Source organism: Meles meles, chromosome 18, assembly GCF_922984935.1.
Source record: "Meles meles chromosome 18, mMelMel3.1 paternal haplotype, whole genome shotgun sequence".
Taxonomy (NCBI): domain Eukaryota; kingdom Metazoa; phylum Chordata; class Mammalia; order Carnivora; family Mustelidae; genus Meles; species Meles meles.
In genome coordinates, this window is record NC_060083.1 from 45,719,599 (window position 1) to 45,741,945 (window position 22,347).

At 58.9% G+C, this 22,347-nt stretch overlaps 2 protein-coding genes across 7 annotated transcripts; one reads left to right on the plus strand and one right to left on the minus strand.

Annotated features, from left to right (window-relative positions):
• Positions 1-4,664: 4,664 nt before the first annotated feature.
• Positions 4,665-19,226, minus strand: UBTF (upstream binding transcription factor). 6 transcript variants are annotated; one of them, XM_045985010.1, is made up of 21 exons: positions 18,854-19,226; positions 15,759-15,897; positions 14,205-14,380; positions 13,573-13,656; positions 13,320-13,475; positions 10,742-10,806; positions 10,339-10,459; positions 9,870-9,980; positions 9,392-9,525; positions 9,081-9,222; positions 8,765-8,806; positions 8,503-8,616; positions 8,250-8,405; positions 7,765-7,920; positions 7,553-7,663; positions 7,050-7,138; positions 6,758-6,947; positions 5,919-5,966; positions 5,736-5,807; positions 5,498-5,641; positions 4,665-5,420 (listed from the first exon to the last, which is right to left on the minus strand). In XM_045985010.1, the coding sequence occupies exons 2-21, from the start codon at positions 15,814-15,816 to the stop codon at positions 5,298-5,300; spliced, it is 2,292 nt and encodes a 763-aa protein (XP_045840966.1). In that variant the 5' UTR covers positions 15,817-15,897; positions 18,854-19,226; the 3' UTR covers positions 4,665-5,297. The 6 variants fall into 6 exon arrangements, with proteins under 6 accessions (XP_045840966.1, XP_045840963.1, XP_045840965.1 ...); XM_045985007.1 differs by lacking the exon at positions 18,854-19,226 and adding an exon at positions 18,380-18,661; XM_045985009.1 differs by lacking the exon at positions 18,854-19,226 and adding an exon at positions 17,042-17,174.
• On the plus strand, positions 15,933-18,521 carry LOC123930059 (basic salivary proline-rich protein 4-like). Its single transcript, XM_045986268.1, has 3 exons — positions 15,933-15,939; positions 16,320-17,371; positions 18,222-18,521. The coding sequence occupies exons 1-3, from the start codon at positions 15,933-15,935 to the stop codon at positions 18,519-18,521; spliced, it is 1,359 nt and encodes a 452-aa protein (XP_045842224.1).
• Positions 19,227-22,347: the final 3,121 nt, after the last annotated feature.

Genomic DNA, 22,347 nt, shown 5'->3' on the forward strand with positions numbered 1-22,347 from the left:
CCTTCAGGAAACTCAAATATGTGAATCAGGAATTCTCAACTCTGACGATGCTGCTCTGTTTCTCAGTCTTTAAATACAGCCAGTATATCTGCCCTGAGGGATTGACACATGCACAGGAAGCCTTCCTGTCTCCTCTGTTTACCTAAATTCTTCCTCACTTTCCTACCCGTGGCCATCCTCACATCAAACTCCTTTACAAGTGGATTGTTCTATTCATCCGGCCTTTGGCCTGGGCTGCTTCTGTGGTGGTGGACTCTTTGGGAACCTGCCCAGTGTCCACAGTTAGCATCAGTCAGTCAATAAACACTAAGGACTGTGCTGGTCTGGGCTCTGGGCGAGGCCCTGGGGTTTCAGCAGTGAGCCAGAGAGACACACAGACCTTGTCCTACTGGAGTTTACATCCCAGCAAAGCCTGATGTGGATGAAACAAGACCAACTGTGAAGGCATCTGGGCTGCTGAAGAAACAAATAGCATGATCTTTTTGTCAAGAGGTCAGAGAAGACCACCACCCTACCCCACCCCACAAGAAGTGATCTTTTCAAGGGAGCCCTGAATTAACTAGGCAGTGAGGTGAAAAGGAACATTTGAGGCAGAGGGAATGGTTATGTGTATAGGCAGAACGAGGCCCTGGAAAAGACTGCAGTGTGTTCTGAGACATGGATAGCTAGTAGAGCTGGGTTGGTGCAGAGGCCAGCAGGGGCAACGGATGCCCCAGGACCTGTAAGCCATACTTACTCACTCATTCAACAAATGTTTCTTTTTTTTTTTTTTAAAGATTTTATTCATTTATTTGAAAGACAGAAATTACAAGTAGGCAGAGAGAGAGAGGAGGAAGCAGGCTCCCCGCTGAGCAGAGAGCCCGATGTGGGGCTCGATCCCAGGACTCTGGGATCATGACCTGAGCCAAAGGCAGAGGCTTTAACCCACTGAGCCACCCAGGCGCCCCTCAACAAATGTTTCTTGAGTGTCAAATGTATACCAGGCAATTTAGGTGCTGGGATTACTGTAGTAGACAGATAAGGTGTCTCTCCTCGAGGAGGTAGACAACAAACAAGTAAAAAAATACAGAAACAAAGATGTAGGAGGAGTCCTCATTAGAAAGAGTTGATAGGGAAGGCCTGTCCGTGAGGGGACATTTGAGCTGAAACCTGAAGGATGAGAAAACCAGCTGTGTGTAGGCTTGAAGGATTAGCATTTGGAGCAGATAGAACAAGTACAAAGGCCCTGTGGTCGGCATGTTTGAAGAACAAAAGAGATCCCTTGGCTGGATCGCTGTGAGTGAGTAGGAAGAGCAAGATGAGAGAAGGTGGGAGATGGAAAGCAGGGGCCAGGCCTCGTAGAGTCATGAAAGTTGTTAGTACAGAAGTAATCAGATTTCTTTTCATTTTGATTATTTAAAAAATTTTTTAATTCATTAACTAAGCTCTACACTCAACGTGGGGCTCAAACTCCTGACCCCGAGATTCAGAGTCACACACTCTTCCAACTGAGCCAGGTGGGTGCCCCCAGATTGCTTTTTATTTTTTTATTTTTATTTTTTTTAAAAGATTTTATTTATTTATTTGACAGACAGAGATCACAAGTAGGGAGAGAGGCAGGCAGAGAGAGAGAGAGAGGAGGAAGCAGGCTCCCTGCTGCGCAGAGAGCCCGATGCGGGGCTCGATCCCAGGACCCTGGGATCATGACCTGAGCGAATTGCAGAGGCTTTAACCCACTGAGCCACCCAGGTACCCCCCCAGATTGCTTTTTAAAAGATAACTTTGGTTGCTGTGTTGCTGTGCGCAGAATGGAACTGTAGGGGGCGAGAGTGCAAGCAGGAAGACCAGTTTTAGGAAGTCTCGGCAAAAGTTGAGCAAGGATGGTGGCCTTGAATGGGATGCGGATGCCGGCAATGGGAAGGGTACACAGAGTCGGGGGAGGTACAGGAAGTGGAACGAACAGGTCTAGGTAAGCAAATACGTGTGGAGTTTTAAAAGGGAGAGAGAAGTCAAGGCCGATACCCTAGTTTCTAGTTTGAATAGCTGGAGGCTGACGAACGCTTTGGGCCTTGAGGGATGAGGTACCTGCAACATATCCCAGAGGATATCACAGAAATTTACACAGGTTTGCGGTTTGGAAGAGCAGCCTCTGTAGAGAACCCCTTTTGGATTGGTTACCTATGGGTGATACCTGGAGGTTCCTAAGGTGACGAACACCTTGGATAGAATGAGGAGGAGCCAATGCCAGCAGAATAGACCAAGGTATCAAGAGATGGGCAGGTGGCCACTGGATAGAATGATGCACGTGCTGGTGAATTTGGAGTCACCCCAGGAGAGTGGTGAGTAGGAGGTGAGGAAATGGGAGACCATGAAGGGCAGTGAGCTTTCTAGCAACTTGGCCAAGAACACCAGGGTGTGGGGCCAAGGGAGAGCTCTTGGATGGGGCCTAGGTCTCCGGCCCCGGTGGTTCCAGGAACCCGGCCAAGACCTGTGCAGGGCAGGCTATCTTCCTTTACCTCAGAGGGCGAGTCATCTTGGCCCAGCCCACTTCCCATAAGGGCCCTGGGTGGGGTAGGGAAAGTCATCTCTAACCCAGGGTGAGGCTGAGGGCTCAAGACGGGAGGGCCCAGCGAGAAGTCCTTATACCACCAGGGCGAGCCCCTGACCCTAATAGTTCATTGCCCCCAATTTCCCAAAGCAGTGCACTCAGGAAGAAAAGAAGTTATCTGTTCCCCAAATTCTGTCTTTGGTGGTCTGACAACCGAACGTGAACGAACAGAACCGGAACTGCAGTAAAAGCACAGAGCGATGTGCAGGTGGGGCTGCCTTTGGAATCTTTAGGAAGAGAAGGTTCTAGAGAGAAGGAGCAGACAAGCTGGCATCAAGTCTTTCCCCACAGGCACCTGGATGGCTCTGTGGGTTAAGCATCTGCCTTTGGCTCAGGCCATGACCCCAGGGTTCTGGGATAGACAAGCCCCACATCCCACATGGGGCTCTCTGCTCAGCGGGAGGCCTGCTTCTCCCTCTCCCACTCCCTCTGCCTGTGTTCCCTCTCTCGCTGTCTGTCAAATAAAGTCTTTCCCTGTTGAACCTGGTGCATCCCTCCTGCACCCCGCCCTTCATTGATTCCAGTGACCAGACAGCAGTCAAACCTTTGTTTTTCACTTTATTGTACAAAAAGAGGGGAAACAAAACTTCTACAGTTGGCCTTAAGCTTAGGTAGACACCTCTAAGACACTCCCTCCCACCTCCCATGATACAAATTCAAGTTGTGGTTGTTGTTGAAACCTACAAAAACACTCCTTAAATATTAGAAAAAAAGGGGAGAGAGTGGGGCGGGGTCCTCCCACTCCAACCATCTCATCCCAGTGCCAAAATGCACTCAGAGTGACCTCTTACAGCACCAACATCCCCATCCCCACAGCCCTGTTTGTACTGTAAGAATTTTCAATTTTTAAAACGGGGGGGGGGGGGGGGAAGGGGCCCCATTCAAAGTTGTTTTTAAATGAAAACATATTCCACTAAAACACAACAGTGTAGGGGCATTCAAACAGGAAAATGGGGTTCTTTGCAGGGGCTCTTGGGAAGAAATAGAACCTCCGAACCCCTGTATGAGGGTCAGGACAAAGGAAGGGGAGTGGGAGTGGGGAGTATTTTCCCCTAATGCCCCCACCCCCAGCACCACGTCCAAGGCAAAGCAGACGGCTTTCCTTTGGGAGTGGGACTCATCTTTCTCATCCCACCTCCCCGGTGGAATTCCCACTCTTCCCCCACACCTTGGCTTTCATTCAGAGGGGAAGGCGGAAAAGCACAAAGCCCCAACTAAATAGGTCATTGACATGATTGTAAGAAAAAAAAAAATGTAATCAAAAATTAAAAATTTCAATCCACAGAGATAAGGTGGCTTGGCTTATTAAGGGTCTAAGGAATCAGGGTACCAGAAATTTTGAGATGGCCAGGAAGGGTTAGAGGGACTACTGCAAAAACAGCCTTTGCAGACCCCTTCCCCAGCTGGGTGTTTGGAGGGGCGGGGAGGGGAGCAGACCTGAGAAATCAAAGGAATGGGGGTTGGTGGGGGAGCTGGAGAATATAGGGAAAAGGGGTATATGTTAAGAGCTTTCAATATACTTCTTGAAGCCCAGTTACTGAGCCTAAGGGGGCCAGGCAACCTCTCAAATGAACTGGGAAGGCCTTTTCCCACTACATAAAAGGCTCTTAGGATCACCCAGTCTGTCCCCCTCCCAATGCCCCGCCGGAGCCCAGCGGGGGCTCAGTCACGTGGCCCTGGCAGAGGGAAGCAGCTATAGGAAGCAGGAGAGTGGCTTCGGTACCCGCCCCCAGCCCCCACCCCCCAATCGAATCAGAGATTAGGCAAAGCAGAGAATGTGGAGAGAGGGGCTGCCCTAGCCTGTTCCCGCCAGGATCAGTGTCTCCCTGGCCCTCACCAGCCCACTCACCGGATTCACAGACTGAGGTGGACTCCCCCTTCTCTTACACACATGCATACACACGCACGCACACACACACGCCTTTGCACACATCCACAGGTGCACCCATGCTATGTACAGGCGACACACACGCACACACGCTTTTCCATTCGTGTCAAGACCGTTTTAAAAAAAGTCCCAAACCTACCCCCTAAGCCCTCCCTCTCCCAGAAATGACAACAGAGACGGCAGCCGAGATCGGTAGGAAACGTCTCGTTGACAGCTCAGAGCTTAAAAAAAAAAATATATACACATATATAAAAAACACTTCTGCCCCCTCCCCCCACGAGTGGGTATGGGCAGCTCCTTCCTGCAGAGGGCAGGGGAGAGGGCTAGGGGGCGGCGCCCGTTTTCTGAGGCTCCTGCCCTCCTCTCCCCACCGTTCCCTGCCTCCAGTTCCAACGCAGGGGTCCAGTCGGCAAGCCCCTCTGGGAAGGGAGGGGTCTTCCCCGAGCTTCCACCCTCCCATGGGTTGGGCTGCAGGTGTGGAGGGCCTCACTGGACTCTTTGGGACCCCCCCCACCCCACTCCCAGGTCCATTGTCCATGACGGAACCGCAAGTGCAGAAGAGGGGTGGGCCGGGCCGGTCCAGTGGTGGCTCAGTCTGATGGTTGCGCTCCCTGGAGGGCCCCCCCACCAGGGCCGATGTCTCTGAGGCTGCAGAGTCCTGGCCTGGGCTCCTCCAGCCCCTCCCCCACCAAATTTAAAAAAAAAAAAAAGAAAGAAAGTAAAAGAAAAAGAAAGTGGGGGAGGCCAGGGGGCAGGGGACAGAACATGGGGGAGAAACAAAGGTGGTCAGTTGGGGAGGGGAGCCCTGGGTGGGACCAGGCCTCAGTTGGAGTCAGAGTCCGAGGAGTCCCCCGAGGAGGAAGAGCTGGAGCTGCTGCCCTCAGACTCATTGTCCTCGTCCTCATCGTCATCCTCGTCGTCGTCCTCGTCGTCATCCTCCTCATTCTGGGGGGCAAGGAATGCGGTGACCACAGGCCAGGCCTGGCAAGCCCCCCCTCCCCCCTCATGCCCCCCCGCCTGACCTCATCTCCGTCCTCGCTCTCATCCTCACTGCTCGACTCTGAGGAGTCCCCCCCGTCCTCTGAGGAGTCCCCGTTCTCGTCGTCCTCCTCCTCTTCATCCTCGTCCTCGTCCTCCTCATCCTCTTCATCATCCTCCTCAGACTCCTGGGAGGGGCAGAGGCACATCAGGGGTGGTCCCTGCTACACCCCTCTGGGCATCAGGGACACCGCCCCACCCAGTCTGGGAGGAGCTCCTTACCGACTTGGACTGCAAGGCAGTCCGGCTGGACTTGGGGTTCGGGCCTCGCAGCTTGGTCATGCTCTTACGTTTCTGTAGGCAAGGACGGCGATGTAGACAAAGCAGCAGCCGTGAGTGCCAGACAACAGCCCCCCCCCCCCCCAACCCTCCCTGTCCCCAGCACCGCCCTGCTCCCAGACTCACATTGGAGATGTACTCTTTATAGGCCGCACGGTCCTGGGGAGACAGGCTCTGCAGGAGACAGAGAAGCAGGTGAAGGTTGGCATGCCACCCGCACTGACTGAGTATGCGGGCTGAGCGCCAGGCAGGGGGCTAAGCCCTCACATACCGTTACCCTGTTCTACCCCTGCCGCTCTCCCCATACACACAGCCCTCCCCCCGCCCCCGGGTCCGAGCACACAGCTCCAGTGCTACTGCTGGAGATGCCCCGAGTCCTTCTCAAAGCCACCCCGTCCCAGGACTATCGGTTTTCATGTCCCTTCTACTGTTGTACCCAAGCGGAGCTTCCGTAGTCAGTCCTTCCTCAGCTCAGAGTAGCCCCCACAACGACCACCACAGCCTCGCATCATCACTCCTGCTTCCGGGAGGGCTCCAGAGCCTGGAGCCCCAGAGGGGATCCGGGGCTCCCCAAATCTCTGCACACTTAAACCCCAGGATCTCCCAGGGTTCCTGGCTGACCCGACTGGATAGCTGGGGGCAGACACAGGTGACTCTCCCCTTGTTACAGATCTGACTGCTCAACCAAGGTGCAGAAGGGGAGCAGCGCAGAGGCTTGGGGCCAAACCAGAGCCTGGGAGAGGTCCTCTGGTCCCAGCTGGAGGGAGGAAAAGGCAACCTGATTTGGATTATTCTCACTTAACTAGCAGTGTGACCTTGGATAAGTTACTTAACCTCTCTGAACCTTGGTTTCTTCCCCCAATAGCAGTCACTGCCCTACAGGACGGCTGGGAGGCTGAACGAAATCATGAATGTAGACCAGCCAGACACCGCTGCCTTCTTCCAAGGGTCCCCAGCCCTCTCACCTTGACCCAGAGGTCCAGGTGTACTTTGTACTGCTTCTGCTGCTCCTCCGCCAACTTCTTGTAGTGCTCCTTCTGGCTCTGGGAGATGCGCTGCCAGCGGCTGCCGATCTCCACCATACGTTCTTTCAGTGGCAGGTGGTTCAGCTCCCCGTTGGACAGCAGCTCCTGGGAGAACTTCTGGTAACCATTCCTAGGAGGTGGGGCGGTGCAGGGAGGGTTAGAACGCCAAGACGGCTAGCCGCTAGCCGAGACCCTCCCCGCCGCCAGCGTGGGTTGCGGCCCTCTGACTCACATGGGAGGCTTCTTCGGTTCTCCTTGGAACTTCATCTTCTTGGAGGAGTTCGCAGCGGCAGGGGGTGCCCGCATCTCACTCAGCTCTCTCTGCAGGGACACCCGGAAGGGTCACGCGCACTCCACCCCACACCCGGAAATATTTCTACCTCCCGCCCCATGCCATCAGTGCCTGCGAAACGGAGGCACGGCTAGGGAGCAACGTCCTCACAGCTCGCACCTGGGTCAGGCGCCGCTGCTCGAAAGTGCTTGTCACAACCACGCTCGTGTGACCGGTATCACCGCCCCCCTGTACTGACACGTGACTGAGGTTCAAAGAAGGAAGGTGGGAGGTTTGCTCAGGATCACACAACCAAGACTGGGGCTCCTGGCTCCACGGCCCCAGCTCTGCTGGGGCAAGGGTGCTCCGACCCCCAAAGCGGAGGGAGGTGGCCCAGGGTCCACTGAGCTCACCATGCCCCCTTACCCCTGCCCTGCGCTGACCAGCTGAACCCTTCTTCCCACCTCGTATCGCTTTTGGTCTTCGGCTGCCTTCTTAATCCACATCAGTTTCTCCTTCTTCTCCATGTTGTTCCAGGTCATCTCCATGGCTTTCAAGGCCTTCACCCGGTCATTCTGGAGACAAACAGGGGTGTCAGCTATGGGAGGGGTCACCTGGGGCTGGGGGCAGCAGCGGTAGGCAGGGAGGGAACCACCCCTTTCAGGCTCCCTGCCACCTTGAAGCGGGCCAGGTAGTCCCCAATGACGCTCTGTTGCCAGATCTCCTCGGCTCTCTTGGGCGACTCCGGCAGCTTGCCCCGTTCCTCGCGGTCCCCACCCGGCTTCCTCTCAGACTGGGCCTTCAGCGCCGCCTCCCGGGCCTTGTACTTGGCCTGCAGAGGGAGAGCAGGGGAGTTAGCCTTCCTGCCGCCCCCAGGGGGCGCGCGTTCCCCGTCCAGCTCTGGAAGGCTCTTCCCCCCGGGCCAGGGCAGGGTCGGAGGCTCCTTGGAGGCAGCATGGGCTGGTGCAGAAGTCGCCAGCCTGGCCCGCCAACCAGCTCTGCTCCCGGAGGGAGCCGAGGCCCTCCTCAGAGAGCTTCCCGCCTTCCGGCCTGCCGAGCTCCCAGCCCTGGCGTCCTAGCCCAGGCACAACTGGGGCCCACACAGGCCAAGCCTGAGGCAGTGCAGCTAGACCCTGGGAGACAAGCGGGCAGGACCCCGACCTTCTTCTTCTCCGACAAGTCGTTCCACATGCGAGCCAGAAGGCGGGTCAGCTCGCTCTCCGAGAGCTCAGGCCGCTCTTCTTGAAGCTGCCGCCGCTTCTCTTCAGAGAAGATGAACATGGCTGACACCGGCCGCTTAGGCTTCTCCGAGCCGCCCTGGAGGTGGACAAAGGAGGTCGGGGGCCATGGGGGTGATGGCGGGTAGCCCCACTTTCCCCTGCCTACCCCCCAGTCAGTCGTGCCCACTGTGTACCTTGCCCCCTTCCTGCGAGGGCTTCTTGGAGGCTGGGCTGGTGGCCTGCTTCTTGTTGATGCTCAGCATCTTCTCCTCCCCCAGGACCCGCTGCTGTTCCTCCTCAGGCAGGCTCTGGTGCGAAGACAAGATGTGGCTTGGGGCTGCGCACCTGGCTGCCAGCTGGCTCCCGGGGGGGATGGGGGGGTGGGGGGGGTGGTCCAAAGGGCCTTAAACCCCAAGGCCTCCGTCTGCCCGATGCCCCGCCTACAGGAACACTCACCTCTAGGAAACGGAGCAGTTCCACCTCGTAATCCTTCTTTTTCTGGGAACAGAAGGGGAGTTGGGGTCAGTCTGGGAACGAACCCGCTGATTCTCAAGGCACCATAACCCTCTACAAAACGTCCAGAGCCCGGATGGGGCCTCATCTCCCTCCACAGCCCAGATGCCAAACCTCGCACAGCACTGAGTCTGGAGCGGGGGACCCGAGATCCGCCCGCCCGACCACTGACGGACCCCTCGCCGGGGTCAGATTTCCAGCTTCAAAGTCCCAAGGCCAGGCCTAAGCGTCTCTGGCAGTTGCCCTCCACGCGGCTCACCTGGTCACACTTCTTGTGGTAGGCGTCCTTCTCCTTCTGGGACAGCAGCTTCCACTGCTGGCTGCAGAGCACCATGCGTTCCGTGCTGGGCACATCCTTCATGTTGGCCATCAGCTCGGCGCAGTACAGCGAGTAGCTGTTCCTGTCAGAACCGGCGGGAAAGAAGACGCGATCTCCCCTGAGCCTCCTCCCTGAGGGACCAGGGCTTCCTCAACTCCGGAGCCTGGCCGAGGTCTTCTGCTGTCTGGACTCCCTCGATGCCCAGTGGCCCACTCATCCCCCCAACCCCGACCCGAGGCGGTGGCGCTTACGGAGGTGGCTTGGTGGGTCGCCCATCAAACTTGTCCTTGAGCTGGCGTTCGGCCTTGGTGAGGGTGGACTTGGTGATGCCCTCCTCACTGATGTTCAGCTCAGGGTGCTTCTGGATATAGTCACGCATAATCTCCTGCAGAGTGAGGTGGGGGGACGGAGGGCAACGGCGGGGTGGGGTTAGCAGGGGGGGCCGGGGCGGGGAGAGCCGCTGGGGAGGGGAGGCAGGGAGCAAAAGCTGGGGGGTGGCCGTGTGTCTGCTCCGTCACACGAGACATGGCGCCCTGCCCTGCCCTAGCCTGAGATCTCATGGTGGGGAGGGGGGCAGGGAAGGTAGGGGCAGAGGCAAGGGGCCCAGAAGGCCCCTCCCTCAACAGAGGGGCAGGGAAAGACTGCCTCCCGCAGAGTGCGGAGGCCGCAGAGTCAGAGGGCAGAGGCTCTTGAAGAGCCGGACGGGGAGGAGCGCAGCGGAAGCCTAACCTCGTACTCCTTCCGCTGCTCCAGGGCCTTATGAATCCATTTCAGCCTCTTTTTGTCCGAGAGCTGAGACCACTGCTTCCCCAGGGAGTCCTTCACCTCCTTCGTAGTGGCCTGCAAACCAAAAGCCGTCAGACACACACAGGCAGCCGGGGGAAGGGGAAGGGGAGGGGGGAGGGGGGCACAGAGGCCCCCGCCCCCTCAGGCCACAGGAGGTCACATGAGTGTCCCCCACAGGCCAGGAGGGGAAAGTGGAGAGGCGGGGGTCCCGCCTAGGTGCAAGGGGACAGGCTCACACACGCACGCACACACACACTCGCACGCCAGCTGGCCCAGGCCCTGTCCATGCAGCCCACCCCTGGGGAGGGGCCTCCTCTCCTGCTCCCCTGCACCATGCCCAGCCGACCTGGCGCGGCTCCCCCCTTGCCACCACCGTGCGCCCTCCATCCCTGCCCCCGGGCCGGACACTCACATCTGGCCGCACTTTGAGATACACCTTCTTCTCGTGGGTGTACCACAGCTGCTGGGGGGTTTTGGGCTTCTCGGGGATGTCCGACTTCTTGGCATTCTGGATTAGATCAGGGTGATCCTCCCTAGCCAGGGCGTGGGGAGCAACAGTCAGTGGATACGGGAGACCCTGCCAGGGAGATCCTGGCTAGCTGCCCCACCCACCAAGGCTCCACGGCCTATCCATTGGGGCCTAGTGGGACAGTGGCTACCTGCTTATCCCTGCCCTTGAGTATGACCCATTAGGGTCAACATGTGACCCGTCCATCTTCCACGCCTCAGAGGGCAAGATTAAGGCCCTGGTCGGGGTTACCCTATCCTGCCACACCCAGTGCCCTGTGGCCCTCCTCTGGGATCCACTGCCTTACCTGAACCGGGCCAGGTTTCGCTCGAACTCCTGTTTCTCTCTCTGGAAGTCCTGAATATATTTCATCTGGGGGAGGAGGGGACAGGGTCATCCACGACCCAAAGCCTGAGCTATAAAAGCCACTGAGCGCTCCTTGCTAGCTATTTTGCCTCCCAGTAGTGACGTGGACAGACACAGGGTGGCGTGAGCTGGCAGGGGATGGTGGCCTGCCTTCCAGTGGGTTGGGGAGACTCAACCATAGCCCAGACTGTCGGCTTAGAACCAGGCAGCGGGAGCTACAGGGGTCTCCCAGGACACATTCTATGTCCTGGTCTCTCCTGCTAAGAGAGGGAGAGTCCCAGAAGCAGGACGAGGCCTCGCCCAGTCACACTGAGCAGTGACAGGGCTGGGACTCCCCCTGACCCTACCTCCCCCTCCCCCAACACCGCAAACTCCCCACGATGAGTCAGGAGGTGTGGGCCTTGTCCCTATTCTTCCTTCCTCCCGTGTCTGTGGCAGCTGGTATTGGTCTGCTGCCTCCAAGGCGGCCCACGGGGCCAGGGACAGGCCGAGTCCTGCTTCCAAGGCCTGAGGGGAGACGGTGTTGAAGGCACCCAGAGCGAACTCTTACAACATAAATGATATTCTAACAGATCGGTCCCCTGAATTTGGATTTCCTTCCAGATTTGCTGAGTGGTACCCTGTATAGTACCTCAGGTCCCCCGGCTACTATCCTTCACATGCCTTCCCCATTCTGAACCCCCTCCCATCACCTTCTCCCTGGCTCCTGGCTGGCAGACTCCTCCAGCCCTCCCTTCCCCACCCCACTGGCTCTCCTCTGCCTTGGCTTCTCTTCCTTCTCCTCCACCGCTTTCCCGCCATCACGCGACTACCCTCCCTGTCTTGTTCCTGCCTCTCCATTCCTCACTCTTCCTTCCTTTCCCACCTCTTTCCTTTCCCTACCTACCTCCTGTCCTGACTACCACTCAATGTCCAGCTCTCCTTTCTCCCTTTTTCCCTGAGTCACAAGAGTCAGCCTTGGGAGGGTCCAGAGGCTCACAGCAACTGAACCCCAACCCCCGCCTCTCCCGGAAGAGGTACCAGGCACAGGGACAGTCTCACTTTCCCCTGTGGTTCCTGTAGAACACAGGGAGCAGAGCCCAGCCCACTCTGCCCCAGTCTCAGCCCTCCTCACACAGAACAGTGGCTCTCGGAACAAGAAGTCACTCATGCACAGGGCTGGGCTTACCCTCCGCACCTGAGACAAAGACCAGGTCCAGAGAAACAAAGGAACTTACCGCAGGTCATGCACAGAACAACTCAGGGGTAGTCAGATCATCAGGCCCAAGTCTCGGGTCCCCCAGGCCAGCGCCCTGTCCGCTCTACCACATCATGTCTTAGCCCTCCCCAGTCCTGGGACCCTGGGCATCTGCCTCCCATGCCCGGAGTGTCTGGGCGTCATGTGCGCAGTCTGCTCCATGACCTCCCCATCAGAGGGGCCAAGGAGAACTCTGCCACTTCCTACCCCCACTGGGCCTGGGCAGCAGTGGTAGACAGCTGGTTGCACCCTGCCAAGCTGGCTCCTTTTTGGGTACAGAATCGGGGGGGGGGGGTGAGCGCACAGCCACAGGGCACAAAGAGAGAAGGTGAGAGGCTACACGCTGGCTGTGTGTATCTTGATCTCTTCTTCCTGCAGATGTGCCCGCCTCTCCCTCCCCCTGCCCCTCCCCCACACCTTTGCAGCACCCTTGCTGTTCATTCTCCCCACCCCACCCTGGCCCCATCGGCCCCATCTCGCTCAGGGCCCAGCAGCAGGCCCCTCCATGGCCTGGCTGCCAGCCGCAGGGAGGGTCCACTCAACTTCAAAGTGCGGGACAGGGTCCAACCCTGCCAGGGAGACCGGGGCAACCTCTGCTTAAGATCAACGATCTCCAAAAGCCCGGGACAGTGGGAGGCCACGAGGGATGCTGGTGCATCCTTGGGCAAACACGCGCATAGAGGAAGGAAGCCCACTTCACGTGTGCGCGGGGCAGTGAGAAGTGCGCCTGATCCCTGTTCTGCTGTCACTGGCTGCGGGACTGGGGACCCGAGTCCCTCCGGAGCCTCAGCTCCGTGCCCACACAACTGGCATAACCCCTTCTCCAGGGGTTCCCCGTATGGGGATACTGACTGCATGCATCAGATGAGACCAAGGTTGGTTGGGGGGAGGGGATTGTCAGAGGGTGAACCGCTGGGCTGGCCGGACCCGACCGTGAGAACGCGAGCCCAGAAGCTGAGCTGTATGAGAGAACACTGCAGACTGTCTAGGGTGGGGAAGGGTGGTCTGAGAGCCTGCTACAGTCCGGGTTATTATGCCTTCCACGGTCTGAGAGCCTGCTACAGTCCGGGTTATTATGCCTTCCACAGTGCCTGTGCCTGACCGTGCAGGGAACCCGGCGGAGGAGGTCGAGTGTGGCTGCCCGAGGCCCTACACTCTGCTCTGTGACCCACCCCACCCAATGTTGAAGCCCTCTGTCTAAGCCTCCCCGTCATGGCTGACCCACAATGCACCAGCTGCTCCCTGCCTCGCCCCCCTCCCTGCCTCGCCCCCCTCCCCCCACCTTCTTCTTCTCCGGCAGCTCCTTGTATTTCTTGGACAGAATCTTGGTCAGGTCCAAGTTGCTCATCTCAGGGTGGAGCTTCGCGTACTTGGCCCGCTTCTCCATGAAGAAGCGGAAATAAGGGGTCAGGGGCTTCTTTGGGAAGTCCGGGTGTTTCTGGAAGGAGGGTCAAGGACACGGTGAAGGTCAGACAGGATCCCTTCTCTGGCCCATTCCTCTCCTGCAGGTCACGCTCCGCCTCCTGGAAACTCACCTTGAGTTTTTTGCCTTTGTAAGGATTTTTAACGTGTTCCTGAGCGTCAAGGATCAATTCTGTCAACGTTCGGAACTTCCTCACCTGGAGGAAGAAGGGCAGTGAGTGCGAGGGGAAGTTCAAAAAGGGACACCACCCCAGAGCGTACCCCCCCTTTGCCAGTGGGTCTCCTCTAATTTCCACTAGACTGAATTTATCGAAGGGGGAGGGGCAGAGGGCAAAAGCCACAGCTCAGCCCCTGACACCCAGACGCTGGCCCATGCCTCCGACAGAGGACCAGGCAGTCCGTACACACCAAAGGACAGCAACAAGGTGACCCCCTGACCTCGATGTGTTGTCCATGCCAGCACCTCATTCATTCCCCAGAACAGCTCAGGCGACAGAAGCTCCAAAACGGTAAGTATTCAAGGCCACACAGCTAGAAAGTGGCAGAACTGAGAACTCTAGGCCAGTGCTGTCAACCGTGCCACCTCCCAAATGCGCAAGGGCGACCACATGAGCACCTCGCCTGGTCTCTTTCCTTCCTGTTTATAGACTTCTGTTTCCTCTCCCCCACCAGGAAGGTTGAGGCAGGGGTTCACACAGATGTGTCAGGAAAGCGGGGTGTGTGTGTGGGTGTGGGTGTCAGTTACCTCATTAGAAATCTCCACCCATTTGAGCTTGCACATGTCTCCAGAAAAGTCTTTAAAGGCTACTTTTTCCCAGTCCATATGTGACTCGGTGGTTTTGAACTTGGAGCTGTCATTGGATGGAAGGTTGTTCTTCATGCATTCCAGCAAAGTCAGCATGTCTTCCTGAGACCAGCGGTCTGGGGAGGGGTAAGAAAGGTAATCCCGCCCAGCTCATGCTTTCCCCTCGTCTGTTCCCCAGCCCTTAAGGGCTCAACCCTTCTTTCCCAGAGCATCCCAAATCCCTGTTTACCTCCAATCTGAAGGTAAAGACAAGACATGACCTAGTCATAAGGGAAAACTGCGACCCTATGGATTAAAACAGGAAGTCCAGTCCAGACAGTATCATACCTAGAAAGCCAGACCTGAAGTCAAGTCTGGCTTCCTTCAAAACTATGATCACATGCCAGGCTACCACAGGCTACTATTTATTGTAGCGAAGAGAAAAGAATGAAGTTACAGCGTTTTGGGGCTTGGTGGGCAAACAGCTAACTTACTGGGAGAGGGGAGAGAAGCAGGGAGGCGCAACACATCTAAATGTGATGCCAAGTTTAAGTTCTAGGGGGATCCCACAGATGTTCAAGGACTGAGGATGGAGTGTGGGCACGAAAGAGAACCCATGCAGACATTTCTCTCCAACACAGCTGGAAGCTAACATTAGAGACACGAATAATTTGGGGGCAAGTAAGGAAAATGGAATGGAAATGGAAAAACCATACAGGGCTGGCAGGTGGGCAAGGCTCTCAGGAGAAGAGAACCCCCAGAATTCTGGGTTGTCTTCTGGGTCCAACTCCCCATGGAGGCAAAAAAAAAAGGGGGGGGGGGTTCTGAACCAGCTATTTCCAGCCATTGAAAACACACCTCTAGTAGGCCTCTCTGGAAGGTAGGCTGGAAGAACAGATAGCCAAGGGCTAGGAGTCAAAAGGGCTCTTCATTTGCATTCGCATCTGGGAACCTGGGTCAGGGTTTCCACTGGGTGGGTCACATGGGACAATAATCCTCTCTCCTCTCTGTGTCCCACAGTCAGGGCCAGATGCTCAGCTTTGTCCTACCCCTTGCCCCCATGCACAAGGAGTCCCCAAGGAGGGGTAGGGTCTAGTTATGGACCTCCTATGGCTGGGAGCCTCAGACCACCAAAATACCCACTCCCTCCACCTGCCTCACCAAAAACTTTGTCCTCTGAATAACAATAAAACACCTAGAAAGCCTTCCCAATCCTTTTCTTCTCCCCCTTCCCCCACATTCCTCATCCTTCCTCCCATTCCAGGACACAGGGTGAGGAAAGGACACACTCTGGCCTGCACAGGCCTCTCTAAGCAGAAGAATGGAGTGTGAAAAATAACATTTTATAGCCTCGATGCCAAATAATTTGGGGTTGGCCAAACTGGACTCCCGAAACTGAATATACCTTCCTCATCTCAATTCAGAGAATGCAGACTGTCTAACCCCTTTCCAAGGGGAGTAGGCCCTGCAGACAACCATGTGGGAGAAGAGGACGTTAAGTTAAAGAGCTCCTACCTTGGCCTTTGGGGGCGGCCATTTCCAGGTCTGTGGGGCAGTCAGCTTCTCCGTTCATTCTTTAGCCGTCCAGCCACCTCCTCCAGCCACCTCGTTGGGTCGTGCTGGCCGGGCAACCCGCGGTCAAAACCACCTCACCCTTTAGGAGAGATACCAGTCCCCACTCAGGCGGGGATGCGAGGTGAGAGACTTTCTATTCCTCCCTCCCCCAAAGGGGAGGGGGGGCACAAATCCACACTCTCGCGGAGACCCTGCCAAGACCCTAGCAGACCTAATGGGTCGGTGGGTGTAGGAGTGCGCCCCCCACCCCGCGCGCCCCTGCAGTCCGGCTCCACCGCGTGCGCCCTCCCCTGCCCACGCGAGAGACTGCTCCCAGCTCCCGCGTGCAGCTAGCGCCCGCCCTCCGCCCTCCTTCCCCCACCCGGGCCAAAAAAAAAAAAAAAAAAAAAATCTCCTCCTCCTCTGTGCGCCCGCCCCGGGGAGGCCCCAGGCTGGAGGGCGGGGGAGGAGGAAGGGCGGGTAAAGGGCGCGCGCGGCCGAGGAAGCGGGCACGCGCCGCAGTCTCCTCCTCCCGCCTCCCCCCGGCCGGTTCCCCCCGCCTCCGCAACCCGGCGGGGACCCGGACGCAGCGCAGCCGCCGCCGGGCCCGGAGCGCAGCGGCCGCACCGCCCCCGGGGACCGGATCCGGATTCCCGTCGCCCCCCCTTCTCGGGCTCCCGACGCCGTCCCCGCCCGCCCAGGCGGGCGAGCAGCCGGAGAGAAGCGGCCCAGCCTGCCCCCCGCCCCCGAGCCACCCACCCCAGCCAGAGGCGCCGCCACCGCCCAGCCACCCCGACGCGCACGGAGGAGCCCGGCGCAGAGGCGCGACCACGGCGGGAACCGCCGCCTCCTCCCCCGAGCTTGCGGCCCAGCCCCGCCGGCGCCCCCGCCCCGGCCTCCGGGGAGCCGAGCCAAGGAGAGGGCGGGAGGACGGCGGCCGGGAGGCGGGGGCGCAGCGCTCACCGGCCCCGCCGCCCCCTCCGGCGGCCGGCGAGAACTGCGCCTGCCGGCTCGGAGAAGCGCGGGCTCCTCTGCCCGCGGCCAGGGCTCGGCTCGGGCCTCGCTTCCTGCCCTCCCCTCCCCCGGTTCTCGGCGTCCTCTCCAGTGCCCTGATCCTCTTTCGTCCAGCCCCCTGCCTGGAGAGCGCCCCGGGTGCCCCCAGGTGTCTACAGCACCCGCGGTTCGCTCCCCGCCGCCCGGCCCCGGCCCCGACCCCGGCGCGCGTCTTCAGCCACCTCGGTTACCCGGCGCAGCGCGGCCTCCGGGCTTCCCGCTCCGGCGGCTCCCTCCCCGGCTCTGAGCGGCGGCGCCCTCCCCCGCTCGGCCGGGCACAGCCGCAGCTCCCTCCCGCGGCGGCAGCGGCTCCTCCTCCGGGCGCGGCGGCGGCGGCGGCGCTGGGGCGGCGGCTGCTGCTGTGGCGGCGGCGGCTGTGGCTGCTGCTGCCTGCTGCTCCTCGCGGCGAAAAGCACAAAGCACAGCGCCCTCCGCCTGCAGGCAGCCCGCCCGCCGCCCGCCCGCCGGCCCCGGCCTCAGCTCGCACACCCCCCGCCGCCGCCGCAGCCTCCGCCGCCGGAGCGGGGAGGAGGAGGGAGAAGGGAGGAGGAGGAGCGGGAGGGGGGGCGGGAGAAGCGGGGCAGCGAGCGCGTCCTTCCCCGTAGAGCGCACACCGACCCCCGGGGAGCGAGCGCCAGCCCGCCCGCCTCGCCGGCTCCGCTCCCTCCCACAGCCTGCCCGGGCGGGCTCCGCGGGGGGCAGCTGGGAGGAGGGGCGGGAGCTGGGGGGACCCGGGCGGCCGAGGCGGAGGGAAGGAAGGAGGGGAGGGGGGTGGTGGTGGTGGCGGCGGCGGCGGCTGCTGCTGCTGCTGCTGCCGCCGCCGCCGCCGGGGAGGGCGGGGGGGCCGGGGCAGGGAGACACGCAGCCGCCCGGATGGCGGCGGGGCTCGGAGCCCAGGCGGGCGGGCGGGCGCCGAGAGCGACCTCGCCAGACCCGCGGGGGAACTAGCAGACTCGGCCCGCGCTGGAGGGAGGGCGCGAGGCGCGGCCGCAGAGAGGGTGCCCGGAGGGCCCCCCGGCGGCCGGGGAGACTGAGGGGTGCCCGCAGCCCTGCTTCGGAGCTCTCCCCCAAGTCCTCCCAGCTCAGATTCGGGCTTCCACGGCAGTCCTCACTCGCTCCCCTCTCCCGCCTCCTGGAGCGGGCGCTCCGCGCCCACCCTCTTCCCCGGAGCGTGGCCACCGGCTTGGGGCGCACGCACGCCCATCGCGGCGCCAAGCTTCGGCGCCTACCTCGCGGTTCCCTGCTGCCGAACAGCACACACACGAAACTTAAAAAAAAAAAAATTTTTTTTTTACCCGCACAAAATGCCCTCCCTGCAAATTTTAAGAAAAAAAATAGTAATCCCCTTTGCTCCTTACACCCCGGAAACAGCAAGGGGACGATGGGCTTCGGCAGGGGAGCCGCGCTGGGAGCCGGTTCAATCCAGCCCGGCATGGCTCCCCAGGCCTGCCCGGGCGCATGGAGATCGGCGGCGCCGCCACTCGCACAACCCCTCTCCCCCGAAATCCGCGGAACCCGGGCTCACTTACCGAGCGTGTGAATGGGAGCGCGGGCCAGGAGCACCTAGGGGTGCGGCGGGCCGAAGAGCGGAGCCGCAGCTCCGCCGCAGCCGACGCCGGGGCCGCGAGTCGCCAGACAAAGCCCGAGATGGCGAAGCGGAGCGACGGCTAATGGCGAGCCCCACGCGCCGCGCTCCGCCCGCCCCGCTCCGCCCGCCCGCCCGCCCGCCTCGGCGCAGCGCAGCGCCGCTCCGAGCGCTCGCCCGTCAGAGCCGCCTCGGCGCCGCCGCCTCCCGGGCCACCCAGCCTCGCCTGGCCCCTCCGCCTCCTCCGGGCCACTCAGCCTCACCCCCTTCCCTCCCACCAGCGATGGGGGCTGCACGAGAATAAAAAAAGAAAAAGAAAAAAATGCTTTTCTTTCCTTTTTTTTTTTTTTTTTGGTGTGGGGGGGCAGGGCGGGCGTGTTGAGACTTTTGGGGTTTTTTGCCCCCAGCTCGCACTCACCTGCGGAGCCGCCGGGAGGGCTGGGGGTGGGGGCGCGCGGGGCTGGAGCCGGCGAGCGCGGGTTGAAAGCTAGCCAAGCTCTGCAGCGCCCGACCCGGGCGTATACGCCGCCGCCAGTCCCCGCAGAGAAATCGTCCTCCTACCCCCGCCTCCATCGCTCTGCGTTTCTCTTCCAATCAGCCGGTCGCTTGGCGGCTCCTCCATTCTCCGGCCAAGCCCGCTGCCTAGAGCGAGCTCCACTCCTCCATCTGCTAGCCCGGCTTCTTGCTCCCCTGCCGGGGCCGGCGAAGCGACGTGGGGCCGGAGGGGGATTTGCGAGGGAACCTGCCTGCTTCCCGCTCCCATTGCTCCCTCCCCGCTGCCTCCTGCCTCCTGCTTCTCTCCTGCGTCTTTCCAACTCTCCCCTGTCGCCACTGGTGTGTGTCTGAGTGTGTGCGCGGGGTTTTTTTTTTTTTTTTTTTTTTTATTGCTCTTTGCTTTTGCAACCCTGAAGCCAAAGCGAGGGGGGTGGGGGGATAAAAGGGGGGGGGGTGTTACAAAAAAAAAAAAGGCAAGAAAGAAGCTCTTAGATTTGCAACACACTGAAAAACCCGAGGAGCACCCCGCCTCGCCGGATCTCGGCTCCCCGCGAGGGCCTTCCGGGTTTTAGAGCGAGCCTCTCGTCGTTCTCAAAGCCCTCACCTCCGCCGGGTTTAGGATCCGAGGTGTCCGAGCAAAAAGTTCTCCCCCTGGGCCGCAGCAAGGGGTGTCAGGGTGGGAATTAGGGGGATTTCTCAAGAAGCAGCAGCCATCCCCACCCCCACCCGGGTTTCGGTAGTTCGGCCGGGGCTGGGTTGGAGAGCCTGATGCCGGTGGGTCTGCGCTAAGGGGCTTCTGGGGCGAAGTGGGAGACGGGAAACCGCGCCTCGCGCATCTCCCCCTCGGTCTCTGCCTCCTGTCCCCAGCCAGCTCCCCCTTTAATTCCCCCCCCCCTCTCCTTTAATCTAATTTCTTCCAACTCCACCTTTGTTGTTACCGGCGTCACGCCCGGACCAGCCAATCCCCGCCATGCAATCAGCTTGTCAAAAAGGCTTGGCCAGCCCTGGGAAAGCAGGCCGCGGGCGCTGCTCCCCCCGCTTCTCCCCCCTGCGGCGGCGGGGAGCCGCGAGGGGAGCCTGGCACCCGGTCTCGCCGCCCGAGCCGCCGCGGGGCAGCCTTCGCGTAGGCCTCCGGCACTCCACCGTGCTGCGGGCCGGGGATCGAAAGGGCCTGGGCGGGGACCACCATCCACCCTTCCACTGCTGTCGGCCGGGGTCGTCCGCCTCTGCCTCCGCTGCTCGGAGGAAGGGTTGTCGGGAACGCAGGGAGCCAGGAGACTGGAGAGCGGCGGCTTCCCACCGGCTCGCCCGCAGTCTGGGCCGTCGCTCCCCCGGTAGCCCCACGGCTCCAGGCTCCGGGGGTTCCCCGGCGGCCAGTCTCCCACGCCGACACTGCTGACTGCCCACATCGCGGCCAGCTGGGTCACCAGTCCCTCTGGACTCTCCCCTGGTACGCAACCTTTTCCATCCTCACTCAGCGGCCTCCCCGCCGCTGTAATTCCTCCTGTCTCCTGGGAGGAATGAGATTCCTTTCCCAGGGCTTCCCACAGCCCACATCTGCCACGTTTTACAAACAGAGAGGAAACCCCTGTTAAGATCTGGTGTGACCGGATTTTTGAGTGGGCAGGGCGCGTAGGAGACGCCGATTTACCTTGTTGCTAATGAATCTGGAGCTAATGGCCCCTCATCTGTGGGACCTGTGCAATGCCCCATTCTTAATTTTATTTCATCGTTTGGTATGATTTTTGTTAAAGACCCCCGTCCACTGTACAAGTTAAGTCTCCACAAATCCAGGTCTGCCCTTGGAACATACCCAGGGCGTTTTGTGTAGGCTCAATCCTTCTCAGACTGTACTTGGAGAAGGCAGGAATTGCCTTTCTTATTTTGACTGGTAAAGAGTAAAGGATTTGGAGTCAGAAGTCTCAGCTCCCACCTGAGCTTCCCCACCTTAAACAGTGCGTGTTTGATTAAGTCTTTTAACCTCATCTGATCCTGTTTCCTTGTCTATAAAAGTAGAATAGCAATCCTGCGTTCTCTGCTTTCCTTCCCAGGGTTGGAGGGTCAACTGAGAGGATAAGTACACAAACTGTAGAATTCTCCACAATGTCACATGCCACAATTGAGAATCTTAGATCCCAAGAAAGGCCCAAGTCTTCCACATAGAGATCTAGAGTCCAGGTGTCCTGGCTCCTGGCCCTAAGCTTCTTGGCTGGGCCAAGGGGCCTTTCGGTAAAGTGTTCTGGAATGAAACAGGATGACCATGAATCACAAAAATGATTATTATTGATTTTTCATTCCTTGGGCTGCAAAAATCATGGCTGGCACTCTTCCCACTTGGAAACCAACTGCCTTGTTTTACATCTATTGTGTCTCTGGTGAGGTCAGGAGTCTAGAACTTGGGCTATGGGCCAGAGCATGAGGGAATCTGCCCTTGGTCCTTTTTCTTTGCACCCTCTCCCAGTTTACCCTCCGTCCCTTCCAGTTTTCTGCCCTGTACCTTGAAGCAGAGCCTCAGCATTCCACAAGCCCAGCCCAGGCTGGTAACAAGGCATAATCCTAGCTACACCCGCTCCACTTGGCCCCAGCCCTTCCCCAGGTTGCCAATATCCCTGCCCCAGCTCGCATCAAACCCCTAGTGTGCCTGGAATACGTTAACCAAAGTGTGGTGCTTGAATTCCTGGGGAACATGGAGTGATTTTACTTATTTATTTATTTGATGGTACACAGATGAACATTATTTTCAAAGTAATGTATTTTAATAGATATTGGAAATGTTCTGTTTTTTAATGTTTATTTAAGATGATGACATAAAGACTCCCCCCCCCTTTTTTTTCCCTAAGCTGCTGTCCCTTATTACTTTTTTCTTTTTCTCTTAAAGATTTTATTTATTTAGGGGCGCCTGGGTGGCTCAGCGGTTAAAGCCTCTGCCTTCAGCTCAGGTCATGATCCCAGAGTCCTGGGATCGAGCCCCACATCCGGCTCCCTGCTTGGCTCTCTGCTGGGCTCTCTGCTTGGCAGGGAGCCTGCTTCCTCCTCCCTCTCTGCCTGCCTCTCTGCCTACTTGTGATCTCTGTCTGTCAAATAAATAAATAAAATCTTAAAAAAAAAAAAAGATTTTTTTATTTATTTGCCAGAAGCAAGAGAGAGGGGGTGGGTCTCCTGCACTAACAAGGGGGAGGGGCATAGGGAGAGGGAAAAGCAGACTCCCCACTGTGCAGGGAGCCTCACCAGGGGCTTGATCTGAGGACCTCAGGACCCAGGGATCATGACCTGAGCCAAAGACAGATACTTAACCAACTGAGCCACCCAGGTGCCCCTGTTTTTCTTTTCTTTCTTTCTTTTTTTTTTTTTTTTTAAGTCTTTGGGTGTTCCTTTTATTTATTGCTTTTAAAGATTGTTTTTATTTATTTGACAGAC

Excerpts from the sequence above, each read along its gene's own strand:
- LOC123930059 (XM_045986268.1), top strand. Across the intron at positions 17,372-18,221 it reads CCGCAGCCTCCGCCGCCGGA|CAAGGGGACGATGGGCTTCG; the intron begins GCGGGGAGGAGG and ends CCCCGGAAACAG.
- UBTF (XM_045985010.1), bottom strand. The coding sequence starts at position 15,816 with ATGAACGGAGAAGCTGACTGCCCCACAGACCTGGAAATGGCCGCCCCC. Across the intron at positions 13,657-14,204 it reads GGGTGGAGATTTCTAATGAG|GTGAGGAAGTTCCGAACGTT; the intron begins GTAACTGACACC and ends TTCTTCCTCCAG. Across the intron at positions 10,807-13,319 it reads AGCTGCCGGAGAAGAAGAAG|ATGAAATATATTCAGGACTT; the intron begins GTGGGGGGAGGG and ends CTCCTCCCCCAG.